Here is a 16,093-nt window from a genome sequence, read left to right on the forward strand (position 1 = left end):
GGATCACTTGAGCCCAGCAGTTCAAGACCAGCCTGATTAACATAGCAAGACCTTGTCTCTACAAAGAAATAGAAAAATTAGCCAGGCATAGTGGTGTACCTGTAGTCCTAGCTACTCCGGAGACTGAGGTAGGAAGATGCCTTGAGCCCCGGAATTCGAGGCTGTAGTGAGCTATTATCAGGCCACTGCACCATAGCCTGAGTGACAGCGAGACCTTGTCTCTAAATAAATAAATAAATAAAATCTAAAAGTCATAAAAAATAATCAGCAAATTCAACTACACAAAAATAAAACTGTCACATAGAAAAAAAAAACCACCATAAGCAAAGTCAAAAAGACTTTATAACTCATATCAATGACAAAGGACTAATCCTCCTAACTTTTTAAAGAACTCTTAGACAAAGAAAGAAAGAAAATAAAAAAAGAAAAATGAGTAATATAAGAATAGACAGTTCACAGAGACCAAAACCAAAAGGCCTTTAAACATTTAAAAAAATGCTTACTTTGCTCAGAATACAAATTAAAAACTACACTGAGATACCATTTTTCATCTATCAAACTGATTAACAACATGCTCTGTTGGCACGGATGTGAAGCAAGTAGTATTTTCATGTGCTGCTGGTGGAACACAAAATGAAAAGTATCGACAGAGGAGAATCTAGCTATCTTTGCCAACACAGACAGTTACCACTTCTGGCAACCACATCCTCTCTCTGCCCCCTACCTGCATAGGTATGAAGTTATTCAATGAAGCACTATGATAGCCAGAGCTTGTGCACAATCCAAGTATCCATCAACAGAGTGCTTGTTTTTTTTTTTTTGAGACAGAGTCTCACTTTTGTTGCCCAGGCTAGAGTGAGTGCCGTGGCGTCAGCCTAGCTCACAGCAACCTCAAACTCCTGGGCTCAAGCGATCCTCCTGCCTCAGCCTCCCAAGTAGCTGGGACTACAGGCATGTGCCACCATGCCCGGTTAATTTTTTGTATATATATATATTTTTTTTAGTTGGTCAATTAATTTCTTTCTATTTTTAGTAGAGACGGGGTCTCGCTCAGGATGGTTTCGAACTCCCAACCTCAAGCAATCCGCCCGCCTCGGCCTCCCAGAGTGCTAGGATTACAGGCGTGAGCCACCGCGACCGGCCCAGAGTGCTTGTTAAATAAACTATATAAAACAGCCATGCAACAGAATATTCAATTAAAAGAAAGAAACAGAGAATAACTTTTTCTTTTTAAAAAGAGAAAGATCTCTAAGCATATACAAGTACATAGAAATATCTCTAGGCTAAAAAAACTTTTTAAAGGATTAAAAAGAGACAAACAAGATAGTGCACATAGTATGCTTTTTGTGTAAACAAAGTGGAGCATGCAATGAGAATATATAATATTTATATTTAGTTGTATTTGCATAAAGAAACACCTGAAGGATAAAAAGAAACCATTATTAGGCCAGGCGCGGTGGCTCAGGCCTGTAATCCTAACTCTCTGGGAGGCCGAGGCTGGCAGATAGCTCAAGGTAAGGAGTTCGAAACCAGCCTGATCAAGAGCAAATAGAAAGAAATTAATTGGCCAACTAAAAATATATAGAAAAAATTAGCCAGACATGGTGGCACATGCCTGTAGTCCCAGCTACTTGGGAGGCTGAGGCAAAAGGATTGCTTGAGCCCAGGAGTTTGAGGTTGCTGCTGTGAGCTAGACTGATGGCAGGGCACTCCCTAGCCCAGAAAACAGAGTGAGACTCTGTCTCCAAAAAAAAAAAAAAAGAACCATTAAATTTTGTCGCCTACAGAGGGTGGCAGCGTAGGGGAGACAGGACTAGGAATAAGAGTTTTCTAAATATGTAATTTTGTACTTTTAACTTTTGAAATCATGTAACTATGTTATCAATTCAAAAATTAATGTTTATTAGGAAAAACAGATATCTGATTCTTTTAAACATATTTTCGTTTTTTTAATTATACAAGCTTTAATGGATATACCAATATGAAATAGAGATAACTTCTAATTAGGTATATAACATTCCTGTAATAGATTTACTCACACAATCTGTGTACTCAAATATAATTTTCACAGTAGGCAAAAAGTTTGGTATGAAGGAGAATCTTCAAAAGCCTAGATACCATAGAAAGTGTCTTTGGAAATCCTGAACTACAATTCTCATTTCTTGAAGCAACTCACTTGTATGACCCTGCGCAAGTTACTTTATCACCTCATTCACCTTCATTTTTTTTTGCTGTGTGTGTGTGATTAAAAACTGATCGATTGATCTCTAAAATAGCTCCTTCTAGTTCTTACATTCCATGATTGTGCTGAATATTCTGCTAAGATTCAAGGCCTGAGCTTCTTCAACTTTCCTTTTCTTTCAATAACCTCACTTAGGCAAAGGCTAGGATGGAGTCCCAGGCAAGAGAACAAAGACAGGATGCCATTTACCTCCAGAACAAGAATTACTGGGTTCAACTCCATTTGTCCTTAATGAGCAAAAAGCCCTACTAATAACAAAAGTTAAGGAAAAATTGAAGAACTATGTTTAATAAGTTTAAATTAATAGTATATACTTCAGTGGAAATCACCCGATCCTTTTCCTATTGGGAGCAACAGAAACAGTTTAATTTTTACAGAAACAGCCACTTCTCTGAGATCAAACTTAACTTCCTACTGAGAAATCTGGGAAAGAGGAGGAAATACACAGTGGAAGATATCAAATAAGTCACATATATAACTTCTAGCATCTTTTTTTTTTTTTAGACAGAGTCTCACTTTGTTGCCCAGGCTAGAGTGAGTGCCATGGCATCAGCCTAGCTCACAGCAACCTCAAACTCCTGGGCTCAAGCAATCCTCCTGCCTCAGCCTTCCAAGTAGCTGGGACTACAGGCATGAGCCACCATGCCCGGCTAATTTTCTATATATATATATTAGTTGGTCAATTAATTTCTTTCTATTTATAGTAGAGATGGGGTCTTGCTCTTGCTCAGGCTAGTTTTGAACTCCTGACCTCAAGCAATCTGCCTGCCTCGGCCTCCCAGAGTGCTAGGATTACAGGCTTGAGCCACCATACCCAGCCAACTTCCAGCATCTTTATGCTGACCAGCTGAGAGTCAATTTTACATTTCTTAATGTCACATTTATAATTAAAATAGTTAATAAGCTATGTATTTAATCATTTAAGTTATTAAGCAAAATTATTCAATACATTCTTTAAACATGTCTTTTCCATAATTTACACATAAATGTTTTCCAAATATTCTGAGCGACTCCAGATTTGGTTAGAAAATTAGCTCTGTTCAAAATAAATTTTTAAAATTAATTTGGGCAAGTAAAACAAAATTATGTTTTTCTGATTACTAAGAAAATGAAAATATAAAAACCATATGAAGACTGGGAATGCTGGCTCACGCCTGTAATCCTAGCACTCTGGGAGGCCGAGGGGGGAGGATCACTTGAGGCAAGGAATTCAAGACCAGCCTGAACAAGAGTGAGACTGTCTCTACTAAAAATAGAAAGAAATTAGCCAGACAACTAAAAATATAGAAAAAAAAAAAATTAGCAAGGCATGGTGGGACATGCCTGTAGGTCCCAGCTACTTGGGAGGCTGAGGCAAGAGGATTGCTTGAGCACAGGAATTTGAGGTTCAAGTGAGCTATTATGACACCACTACACTCTATCTACCCAGGGTGACAGAGTGAGCCTCTGTCTCAGGGGGTAAAAAAAAGAAAGAGAGAAAAAGAAATAATGGCCAAAAAATATCCAAATTTGCCAGCCTGGCAATATCAAGACTCTATCTCTATAAAAAATTTAAAAATTATCTGGGCATGGTGGTGCATGCCTATAGTCCCAGCTACTTGGGAAGTTGAGGCAGGAGGATTGCTTGAACCCAGGAGTTTGAGGTTGCAGTAAGCTATGATGCACTGCACTCTGGCCTGGGCAACAGTGTAAGACCCTATCTCCAAAAAAAAAAAATCCAAATTTGAAAAAAACTATAAATGTACAGATTCAAGACAAGAAACATGAAGAAAATGACGGCAAGGCACATCATGATTAAATTGCTCAAAACTAATGATGAAGACAGAAATTTAAGTAGTTAGAGAAAGAGTCAAGTACAAAGAAAAATAAGGATGAAGGAGTTCTCTTAGGATAACAATGCGAACAAGATGAAATCTTTAAAGTACTAAAAGAAAAAAAAACTGTCTACTTAGAATTTTATGCTTAGTAAAAATATCTTTAAAAACCAAAGGCAGGCCGGGCGCTGTGGCTCACGCCTGTAATCCTAGCTCTTGGGAGGCCGAGGCGGGCGGATTGCTCAAGGTCAGGAGTTCAAAACCAGCCTGAGCAAGAGCGAGACCCCGTCTCTACTATAAATAGAAAGAAATTAATTGGCCAACTGATATATATATAAAAAAAATTAGCCGGGCATGGTGGCGCATGCCTGTAATCCCAGCTACTCGGGAGGCTGAGGCAGAAGGATCACTCAAGCCCAGGAGTTTGAGGTTGCTGTGAGCTAGGCTGACGCCACGGCACTCACTCTAGCCTGGACAACAAAGTGAGACTCTGTCTCAAAAAAAAAAAAAAAAAAAACTCAAAGGCAGGCCGGGCATGGTGGCTCACGCCTTTAATCCTAGCACTCTGGGAGGCTGAGATGAGCGGACCGCTCAAGATCAGGAGTTCAAAACCAACCTGAGTAAGAGCAAGACCCCGTCTCTACTGAAAATAGAAAGAAATTTACTGCCCAACTAAAAATATATAGACAAAATTAGCCGGGCATGGTGGCACATGCCTGTAGTCCCAGCTACTCGGGAGGCTGAGGCAGTAGGGTCACCTGAGCACAGGAGTTTGAGGTTGCTGTGAGCTAGGCTGGTGCCATGGCACTCTAGCCCGGGCAAAACGGTGAGACTTTGTCTCAAAAAAAACCACAAAAAACCAAAGGCAAAATATTTTCCAAAACCGAAAGCAAGAATTCACTACCAGCAGATAGATCTTCACTATGAGAACTGCTAAATGACAGCAGTTGGAAAAACAGGGCCCAGATAAAGGAATCATGAACACCAGAATAGCAATTACATGAATAAATATGTATGATTTTTAACTTATTATTTAAATCTCTTTAAAAGATAACTGACAGTTTAAACAAAAATAACAATGTTTTATGTGGTTTCAACATAGGAAAAAGTAAAATGTTTGTCAACCTTACAACAAAGACTGGGAGGGAAGTAAAGGAAGATTCTCATCTTACACATGAAGTGGTAAAATATCACTCAAAGATAGACCATGATAAGTTAAAGTACATACTTTAAACCTTAAAGCAACCACTAGAACAACAAAACAAAGAGTTATTATAGTTAATAAGGCAACAAAGGAGATAAAAGGAATCATAAAAGATACTCAATCCAAAAGAAAAGGGAAAAGAAAACCAGAGGGGACAAATAAAAGACCAAAAGCAATTTGACAGACTTAAACCTAACCATATCAGTAACTATATTAAATGTAAATGGTCTAAACACCCCAATTAAAAGGCAGAAATTATCAAATTGGACAAAAAAGCAAGATCCACCTATATACTAGGTGGATGTCACCTATATACTAGGTGGATGTTACAAAAAATACATGTTTAATATAAAGACATAAAAAGGTTAAAAATAAAAAGATGGAAAAAGATACATCAAGCTAACACTAATAAAAAGAAAGCTGAAGTGGCTATATATATCAAAGTAGATTTCAAAGCATGGAATTTCACCAGGGATAAAGAAAGTCATTTCATAATGATCAACGAGTCATTTCATGAAAAGGATAAAATAATTCTAAATGTTTATACATTTAATAACAGAGCTTCAAAATACATGAAGCAAAAACTAATAGAACTGCAAGCAGAAAGAGAAACTTACAATTATAGTCAGATATTTTAATATCGGTCTTTCAGTAACTGACAGAACAAGTAAACAGAAAATGAGTAAGGATATAGAAAAATTGAATAACACTATCAACCAACTTGACTTAACTGACATTTACAGAACACTCCACACAACATAGAATACACACTCTTTTCAAGTATGTGCAGAATTTACTAAAAGAGAACATAATCAGGGACATAAAATAAGATTCAATATATTTAACAGGATTCAAGTCATACAAAATGTTGTTTCACCACAGTGGAATTAAATTAGGTATCAATAACAAAAGGCTCTCTAGAAATGTTTCCACATTTGGAAACTAAGTATACTTTTATTTTTTTTATTTTTTATTTTTTTTTTGAGACAGAGTCTCGCTTTGTTGCCCAGGCTAGAGTGAGTACCGTGGCGTCAGCCTAGCTCACGGCAACCTCAAACTCCTGGGCTCAAGTGATCCTTCTGCCTCAGCCTCCCAAGTTGCTGGGACTACAGGCATGCGCCACCATGCCCAGCTAATTTTTTCTATATATATTAGTTGGCCAATTAATATCTTTCTATTTATAGTAGAGGCGGGGTCTCGCTCTTGCTCAGGCTGGTTTCGATCTCCTGACCTTGAGCAATCTGCCCGCCTTGGCCTCCCAGAGTGCTAGGATTACAGGCGTGAGCCACCACGCCCGGCCCCAAGTATACTTTTAAATAACGTGATCTCAAAGAAAAAATTAAAAGGGAAATTAGAAAGTATTGTGAATGGGATAAAAATGAGAACATATCAGAATTTGATAGATGCTATTAAAGCCGTAATCAGGAGCAAATCTATAACACTACATGCCTATATTACCAGAGAAGACAGATCTCGTATCAATGAACTCAGCTTCTACCTTAAGAAATGAGAAAAAGAACATAGAAAACCCAAAGCAAATGGAAGAAAATATTAAAGATCAAAAGCTTAAATCAATAGAATAGAAACACAAGAGGAAAAATCAGTAAAACCAAAAGTTGGCTCTTTGAGATCAATAAAATAGATAAACCTCTAGTCAAATTGATCAGGAAAAATATAAAGAGAACACAAATTACCAATATCAGGAATGAGAGGCGACATCACCACAGATTCTATAGACACTAAAAGGATAATAAAGGAGTATTATATTTTTTATCCATCTGACAATTGGGTGTTTAGAATATTTATATAGACCAATAAATTCAAGAACTTAAATGATTAAATTCCTTGAAACACACAATCTACTAAAGCCCACTCAGAAGAAACAGATTACCAGAATAACCCTGAATATGTATCTGTTAAAAAACTGAATTTCTAGTTTAAAACCTTTCTACAAAGAAAACATCAGGCCCAGATGGCGTCACTGGTGAATTCTACTCAAACATTTCAAAGAAGACGACAGACCAATTCTACACAGGCTCTTGCAGAAAATTATAAAGGGAACACTTTCCAACTCATTCTATAAGGCCAGGATTACTCTGATTCCAAAATCAAAGACATGACAAGAAAATTACAGAGAAACATCTGTCATGAATACAGATATAAAAATTCTAAACAAAATCAAATCAAATCAAGTGGATTTGCTAAATCAAATAGATTAAGCAAATCAAATTCAACAGTATGTAAACAAGATAACACATCATAGTGACATGACATGGATTTATCCTAGAAATCCTAGGTAGGTCTAGCATTCAAAAATCAATCAATGGGCTGGGTGCAATGGTACATGCTTATAATACCAGCACTTTAGGAGGCCTAGGTAGGAGGATCACTTGAGTTTGAGACTAGTCTGGGCAATAGCAAGACCTGTTTCTACAAAAAATATTTTAAAAAATTATCTGTGTATGGTAGCATGTGCCTGTAGTCCCAGCTACTAGAAGAGTCTGAGTCAAGAGATGGCTTGAGCCCAGGTGTTGGAAGTTGCAGTGAGCTATGATGACTACTGCACCCTACCCCAAGCAACATAGTGATGCCCTGTATACACACACACACACACACACACACACATATATAAAGGAAAAAAAAATCAATGTAGTTCACCATATTAACTAACTAAAAAAGAAAAACCATATGATCATCAACAGACACACAAAAAGTATTTGACAAAACTCACTATCCATTTCTGATAAAAATTCTCAGCAAACTAGGAATAGAAGTAAACTTACTCAATCTAATAACAAGAATCTAAGAAAAACCCAAAGTTAACATAATATTTAGTAGTAAAAGTCTGAATGTTTTCCCCCTAAGATCAGAAACAAGACAAAGATGACCAGTAAGGCTGAATAACTTTTCTTATGTATTGGCCATTTGTTTTCTTCCTACAGTGGACAGTCTATACTTCTCCAATGTCTGCTTTGCTACTGGAGGTTTTTTTCCTTGATATGTAAACAATTCAGTAAATATTAAAGATATTAACCTTTTGTTAATCCTATCAGTTGTAAATATTTTATCCCAGTTTATTTACATACCCCTCTATTTTTAATATATAAGTTTTATTGCTATATAACCAAATATTCATTGTGAATTATTCCAATCCATTTATGTAGCCACTTCCTCTTTGTTTTTATTATTTTTCATGATTTCATTTTCTAACTCTTTAAGAGTTAGAATATATCTGGAATTAATTTTGGTGTAAAGTGAGGCTTTAATTTTATTTTTATTTGGACTTGGTAAAAGGGCAAATGAGCCTTCTCCTGTTATGGGTTCAGTGATTTGATGATTATTTTTGTCTTTCTCTAGGACTATAATTATTTCTCTTATCTAAAGTTTTTCTGATTTCATTGTGCTTTTCTATGTATTTTCATAAGAAAATAAAATCATTAGTAATTTCACCAATAAGAGATAATCACAGTTAAATAATATGATATTTTCAATTCAATTCAACAAATACTTATTAAGGGCCAACTACAAGTTAGGCACTAGGGATACAAAATAGAACAGAACAAATACAGTCTCTACCTTCAAAAAGTTTATTTATAGCGCAACAATAAACACAGATAATTCTAAAAATTACCAGTGTGGTGAGTGCTATCAAAGAACTACAGAATATATGTTTCACACTTTTTAAAAACAAAAGTATGTATAAGATAAATCTTAACACATTTCTCATTAATATTACAGATATTCTATAATACCACCCCAGGTATTTATTTTTAGTGTACAAGAAGTGGATTTTTGTCCATCACATTCTCTAATGATTCCCTCTTTCTTCATACATCATTTTTTTAGTATTAGAAAAAACTGACAGAATAACTTGGTTCTGTTTTATTAAGATTAAAAAGTTAAACTGAATCCAAAAGGTAGAGTTCCAGATCTATAAAGAGGTATTTAATTAAGTGCTACAACCTATAAAAAAGCATTTTACCTTCATTATAGGGCACTGGATTGCCAATCTTTAATCCAACTTCTTCAGCTGATTTCAAAACTTTTAATTCCATCAAAATAACTACTCTCCTACAAAGGCAAACAAATAGAAACAAGTTAGAAAAAGAAATTCAGCAGCCCTTCAAATGAGAAGATACTTAAAATGTTTTCCTTCAATGATCATTTTGATAAAACTATTTCCCTTTATAAACTGTTTTTCATAAATATTTCCCTTAATCTTTTACTGCATCATTATCAAGGCTTTTTATGATTGCAGGGTTTTCATTCCCCATCTAGTTCCTTAATTAAAATGCAGTGTTCTTGCTACATACCATATCTTCAAAGAGCAAGTGACACGATAAGAATTTAGATTATTAAACTCAAGAATATGTGGCACAAAAAGAAATGATCTGTTTTCAGAAACATATACTTATCTACACAATTACTTTTTCCCAGTGAAAACCAATCATTACAGGATTTTTTAAAAAAATATAATTATTAACTATCTTTAAGAATTTACGATTCTTTGGCCAGGCACGGTGGCTCATGCCGGTAATCCTAGCACTCTGGCAGGCTGAGGTGGGCGGACCATTTAAGCTCAGGAGTTCGAGACCAGTCTGAGCAAGAGCAAGACCCCATCTCTAGTAAAAAAATAGAAAGCAGCTCGACAACAAAAATGATATAGAAAAATTAGCCAGGCATGGTGGCACATGCCTATAGTCCCAGCTACTCGGGAGGCTGAGGCAGAAGGATCGCTTGAGGCCAGACTTCGAGGTTGCTGAGAGTTATGGTGATACCACTGCACTCTAGCACAGGCAACAGAGTGAGACCTTGTCTCAAAAACAATAACAAAACCATTTTGATAACTTAACAATGACCTCAGGCCAAAAATAAAACCCCTTGACGAGACCTGCCAGGCTCTGCATGTGGCCCTACTAAAGCTCTCTCCAGCTCATCCCTATCATCCCTGTGTTCTCCGGCCATACTGTTTTCTTTAAGTTCCTAGCATATTCTATGCTCCCTCCTGCCACAGGCCTTTATACGTGCTATTCTGAGACTGTGCTACTTTCTCATTTTGTCTTATCTAAAACACATTTTTTAGCTCTCATCACAAATATCACTTTTTCAAGAGTGATATTTCCTTAATCTCTAGTTTAGATCAGGTTTCTTTGTTTTATTCTTTCCTATAGCCATGATCTCCTTCCCTCAGAACACTTCTTTCACAGGTTTTAATTATGTATTCTTTAGTGCTTAGTATTATCTCTCTCTCCTATTAGACTGTACTTTCAATAAAGGCAGGTATCCTCCAGTGCTTAATGCAGCAAATGGCCCACAGTGGTTGCTTAATACATACTTGATGAGACTATCATGATCACGACTGCATTTTAAACAGAACTGCAATACAAAGAAGGATTCTGCAGGGGAACACAACTGGAGGCAGGGAGACCAACAGAAGAGAAGAGATGACCGTGGCCTGAATTAGGTTACTGGCAGGGGAGCTGAAAAAAGTGGATGGTTTGAAGCAATATTTAAGTAATAATAAACCCAATTTCATCATGTCTTATTCTTTGAATGGTCTGATTGTTGTATTTTGAGTTTTTACACAATTAGTTTCTGCTACCTTTATCAGGTTTTCCTATCAGGGTTATGCTACTTCAATAAAATAAGCTTCAAATGATTCCTGAAAATTAGATACAGATTCCCTATAAAAACTATCTGATACATATTTAGTGGAAGATGTTTAACTACTTTCCAAAATTACCCAAATCACTCTAGAACATATAAAAAAATAAAAGGCCTGTTTATCATTTAGCATTACCCTAATGCTAAAACCTAAGACAAAAACACTAAAACAAACAAAAAAAAAATCAAAAACTAATTTCATCCTGTAATATACATTCATCCTAAACAAGATACTAGCAAGGTGAATCCAGCAGCATATTAAAAGAATACACCAATATCAACTTGCAGAGAATACAGATGACAAGGATGTTAAATCACTTTATGGAGATGCAATCAGCAAAATCCACACAGTGGGAAACTACATGAGGTAAAGGACAAACGACCTAGTTTCTTCAAAAAATAAACAGTAAGGGAGAAAAAAGATATATAGAGGCAGAATCTAGAGATTCAGAGACTTAAGGGACTATCAATCTATGTAATGTAAACTTTACTTTGGATTCTTATTCAGATAGAATGTGTGTACACACACACACACACACACACACACACACATAGCTGGAAATTGAACACTGACAGGATACTAGTTATTTCAGGTGTAAAATGGCATTGTGGGGTTGTTTTTTGTTTTTTTTTTAAAGTACCTATCTTTTGGCCAGGCATGGTGGCTCACGCCTATAATCCTAGCACTCTGGGAGGCCGAGGAGGGAGGATCACTCAAGGTCAGGGGTTCGAGACCAGCCTGAGCAAGATCGAGACCCCATCTTTACTAAAAATAGAAAGAAAATTAGCTGGACAACTAAAAAATACATAGAAAAAATTAGCCAGGCATGGTGGTGCATGCCTATAGTCCCAGCTACTCAGGAGGCTGTGGCAGAAGGATTGCTTGAGCCTAGGAGTTTGAGGTTGCTGTGAGCTAGGCTGATGCCATGGCACTCTAGCCTGGGCAACAGAGTAAGACTCTGTCTCAAAAAAAAAATTAAAAATTTTTTTAAAAAGTACCTATCTTTTGGCAAGGCATGGTGGCTCATGCCTATAATCCTAGAACTCTGGGAGGCTGAGGTCGGAAGACTGCTTGAGGTCAGGAGCTAGAGATCAGCCTCAGCGAGAGACCCCCTCTCTACTAAAAATAGAAAAAAATTAGCCAGACAACTAAAATAGAAAAAATTAGCTGGGCCTGGTGGCACGTACCTGCAGGCCCAGCTACTTGGGAGGCTGAGGCAGGAGGATGGCTTGAGCCCAGGAGTTTGAAGTTGCTGTGAGCTAGGCTGACGCCATGGCACTCTAGCCCAGGCAGCAGAGCAAGAATGTGTTTAAAAAAAAAAAAAAAAAAAAAGACAGTCCCTATCTTTTAAAAATATATACTAAAATATTTATGGATAAAATAATATGATGTCTGAGATATACTTCAAAATCACAGAGGAAAGTAGACGTGGAAAGGATACAGATACAGCAAGACTGAATACTAGGTGATAATTTGGAGCTGAATGATGGACTGTATGGAGACTCATTATACTATTGTATATTCTGTCTACTTTTGTAGATGTTTAAAATTACCCAGAATAAAAACCAGATTAAAAAAAAAGAAAGGGCCGGGCGTGGTGGCTCACGCCTGTAATCCTAGCACTTTGGGAGGCCGAGGCGGGCGGATTGCTCAAGGTCTGGAGTTCGAAACCAGCCTGAGTGAGACCCCGTCTCTACCAAAAATAGAAATAAATTAATTGACGAACTAAAAATATATATACAAAAAAAAAAAAAAAAGAAAGAAAGAAGCCAGGTGCGGGTGCGTTGGCTCACGCCTGTAATCCTAGCACTCTGGGAGGCAGAGGCAGAAGGATCGCTCAAGGTCAGGAGTTCAAAACCAGCCTAAGTAAGAGCAAGACCCCGTCTCTACTAAAAATAGAAAGAAATTGACCATCTACAAATATACAGAAAAAATTAGCTGGGCGTGGCGGTGAATGCCTGTAGTCCTAGCTACTCGGGAGGCTGAGGCAAGAAGGATCACTTGAGTCCAGGAGTTTGAGGTTGCTGTGAGCTAGGCTGACGCCACAGCACTCTAGCCCAGGCAACACAGCAAGACTCTGTCTCAAAAAGAAAATAAATAAAAAAATAAATAAATAAAATGAAATAAAAAAGAAAGCAAGCTAAGAGGATTATTTTTTTAATGCAGTATTACAGGAAGGAAAGAATAGTTCAGTATTACATAATGTATTAAAATAATTCATTATGTTAAAGGATTAAAATCAATGATTATATCAAGATGTAGTATAAAAACTTTTGAAAAAATTTAAGAGCCATTCCTGATAAAATCTGGAATAACAGGCCAGGCGCGGTGGTTCACGCCTGTAAATCCTAGCACTCTGGGAGGCCAAGGCAGGAGGATTGCTTGAGCTCAGGAGTTCGAGACCAGCCTGAGCAAGAGAGACCCTGTTTCTACTATAAATAGAAAGAAATTAGCCAAACAACTAAAAATAGAAAAAATTAGCCAGCACAGTGGCATATGCCTGTAGTCCTAGCTACCTGGGAGGCTGAGGCAGGAGGATCACTTGAGCCCAGGAATTTGAGGTTGCTGTGAGCTAGGCTGATGCCACAGCATTCTAGCCCAGGCAAGAGAGTGAGACTCTGTCTCCAAAAAAAAAAATCTGGAGTAACAGAAGGACCTAAAAAACTTTCTGAAAACTTTCATGAAAAAGTGCATATATTTACATGATAAACACTATGTTGAGCACTGAAACTAAAAGCATTTCCATTAAAATCAGGGTAAAAAAGTGGATGGTTTGAAGCAATATTTAAGCCATAATAAAACCAATTTCATCATGTTTTATTCTTTAAATGGTCTGATTGCTGTATTTTGGATTTTTACATGCAAAGATACTTAACTATAAACAAGATACCTGCTGACATTGTCCAACAATGTTTTGAACACAGCAGTAAGAGTAAAAAAAAACCCCAAAAGCCAAAATAAAGGACAAAAATATTAAAATAAGGGTATAATACAATGTGTATTACACAGATACACCATGTGTATCTAGAAAATCCAAGAGACTTTAAACGGACACATAATGTTTTCTTGGATGAAAAGACTTAATAGCAAATATTATATAAATTTAATACTATTATTTCCATTTCAACAAAACTTTTGCTTGTTTTTGGAACTTGATAATATAACTCTAAAATTTACATTGAAGAATAAACATGAGAACTGTCAAGAAAATTTTGGGAGGAAAAAAGTAAAAGGTGACACTGCCTAAAAGTTACTAAATATTCTATATATATATATATTTTTTTTTGGAGACAGGGTCTCACTGTGTCACCCAGGCTGGAGTACAGTGGCATGATTATAGTTCACTGCAGTCTCAAACTCCTGAGCTCAAGAGATTCTCCCCCATGAGCCTCCCAAGCAGCTGGGGCTATAGGCAAGCACCACTACACCTGACTAGTTTATTTTTTTGTAGAGATAGGGTCTTACTATGTTGCACAGGCTGGTCTTGAACTCCTGGCCTCAAGTGATCCTCCCGTCTTGGCCTCCCAAAGTGCTGGAATTATAGGCATGAGCCACTGGGCCCCAGATAATACTTAAAGTGAAACTCTATACACATAATTACAAGTGTTGGAGAGGATGTGGAAAAACTCCACTCACACACACTGCTAGCAGGAAGGTAAATTGATGTAGCTTCTTTGGAAAATAGTCTAGTAGTTTCCCACAAAGTTAATCATAAAGTTATCATCTGACCTAGCAATTCCACTCCTAGACAGATACAAAAGAAATGCAAACATTTGTACACAAATAGCATTATTTCTAACAGCAAAAACATGGAAACCCAAATGTCCATCAACTGATGAATGGATACAAAATGTGTATATCCATACAACAGACTATTACTCAGCCACAAAAAGGACTGAAGTAGTGATACATGCTACAACTTAGATGAACCTTAAAAACATTGTGCTAAGTGAAAGAGGGCAGTCACAAAGGACCACGTGTTATATGATTCCATTCATATGAAATGTCTAAAACAGGTGCACCGAAAGAAAGTAGATTAGCAGTTGCTGATGGGGAAGATGAGGAAGGATGAGGAAAAAAGAGGATTTGGGGATGATAGCTAAAGGGTACAGGAGTTTTGGGGAGGGATGATAAAATGTTCTAAAATGAATTGTGATAATGGCTGCACAATTCTGTGAGTATAATAAAAACCATATTATATTTTAAGTGGATGAATTGTATGGTATGTGGAGTATATCTCAATAAAGCTGTTACCAAACCCCTATTCCACAAAACACAAATGTGGGACTGACAGGAACAGACAAGCAGATCAATGAAAAAATGGCAAACTCAGAATAGATACCAGTCTCTCTGCATCTACTTTTTCTACCAACCATCAGTTCTCTACATAGCTCTCAGAACAATCTTTTGGAAACTTATAAAAAGTTAGATCATACCACTACTCCCCCATCACGAGTGGGGAACCTGCAGCCTTGGGGCCACAGGTGGCCTTCTGGATACTTGAGTGTGACCTTTTGAATGAATCCAAATTTTACAGAACAGAACAAATCCTTTTATTAAAAGGGGCACAGCAGAGAAAGATGAAACTTTTCTTCCCTCCTCTGGTGCTTAAAAAAGAACAATCTTGATATCAGAAGGCCACAGGTTCCCCTCCTGCACGGATGGCTTTTCCCTCACACTCAGAATAAAATCTAAACTTCTTACTGCAGTCTATAGGCTCTCTGTGATATGTGCTACCCATCTGAAAAAAAAAAAAATAAGCTAGATTCCTTCCTCAAATCCTATGTAAAACTAAACCTCAGATGAACTAAAGTCTATTTAAAGAATTCACAGAAGTTTCTAAAGAACTAAAACATATTTTTATAACCTGATCAGTAAGCTTCCTAAGCAAGATAAAAATCCAGAAGACATAAAGGAAAAAATGGACAAATTTGTCTAGATTTTTAAAAAATTCTTTAATTTCATTATACGAGACATTATAAACAGACTATGATAGTTGGATAAAACATGTGAAACAGAAGACAAAGAGTTAATCAATACCCCAGTTTAAAAAGAGCTCCCACAAGATAACAGAAAAAAAAGAGAGAAAAAAATGGACAAAGTATATAATAAAAAGCTATTCCGGGAACTATAAATAGCCAATAAATAGATGAGAAAACACTTGACCT

The 16,093-nt window shown here is 36.8% G+C and overlaps 1 protein-coding gene across 1 annotated transcript in view; it reads right to left on the minus strand.

Moving 5' to 3' along the window:
• Positions 1 to 16,093, minus strand: part of RPA1 (replication protein A1) — a 62,632-nt gene that overhangs the window by 29,700 nt on the left and 16,839 nt on the right. The window contains exon 5 of the mRNA XM_020280832.2: positions 9,243 to 9,331. Within this exon, the coding sequence (XP_020136421.2) occupies positions 9,243 to 9,331 (89 nt within the window). The remainder of the gene's footprint in view (positions 1 to 9,242; positions 9,332 to 16,093) is intronic.

Source organism: Microcebus murinus, chromosome 18 (genome assembly GCF_040939455.1).
Source record: "Microcebus murinus isolate Inina chromosome 18, M.murinus_Inina_mat1.0, whole genome shotgun sequence".
Taxonomy (NCBI): Eukaryota; Metazoa; Chordata; class Mammalia; order Primates; family Cheirogaleidae; genus Microcebus; species Microcebus murinus.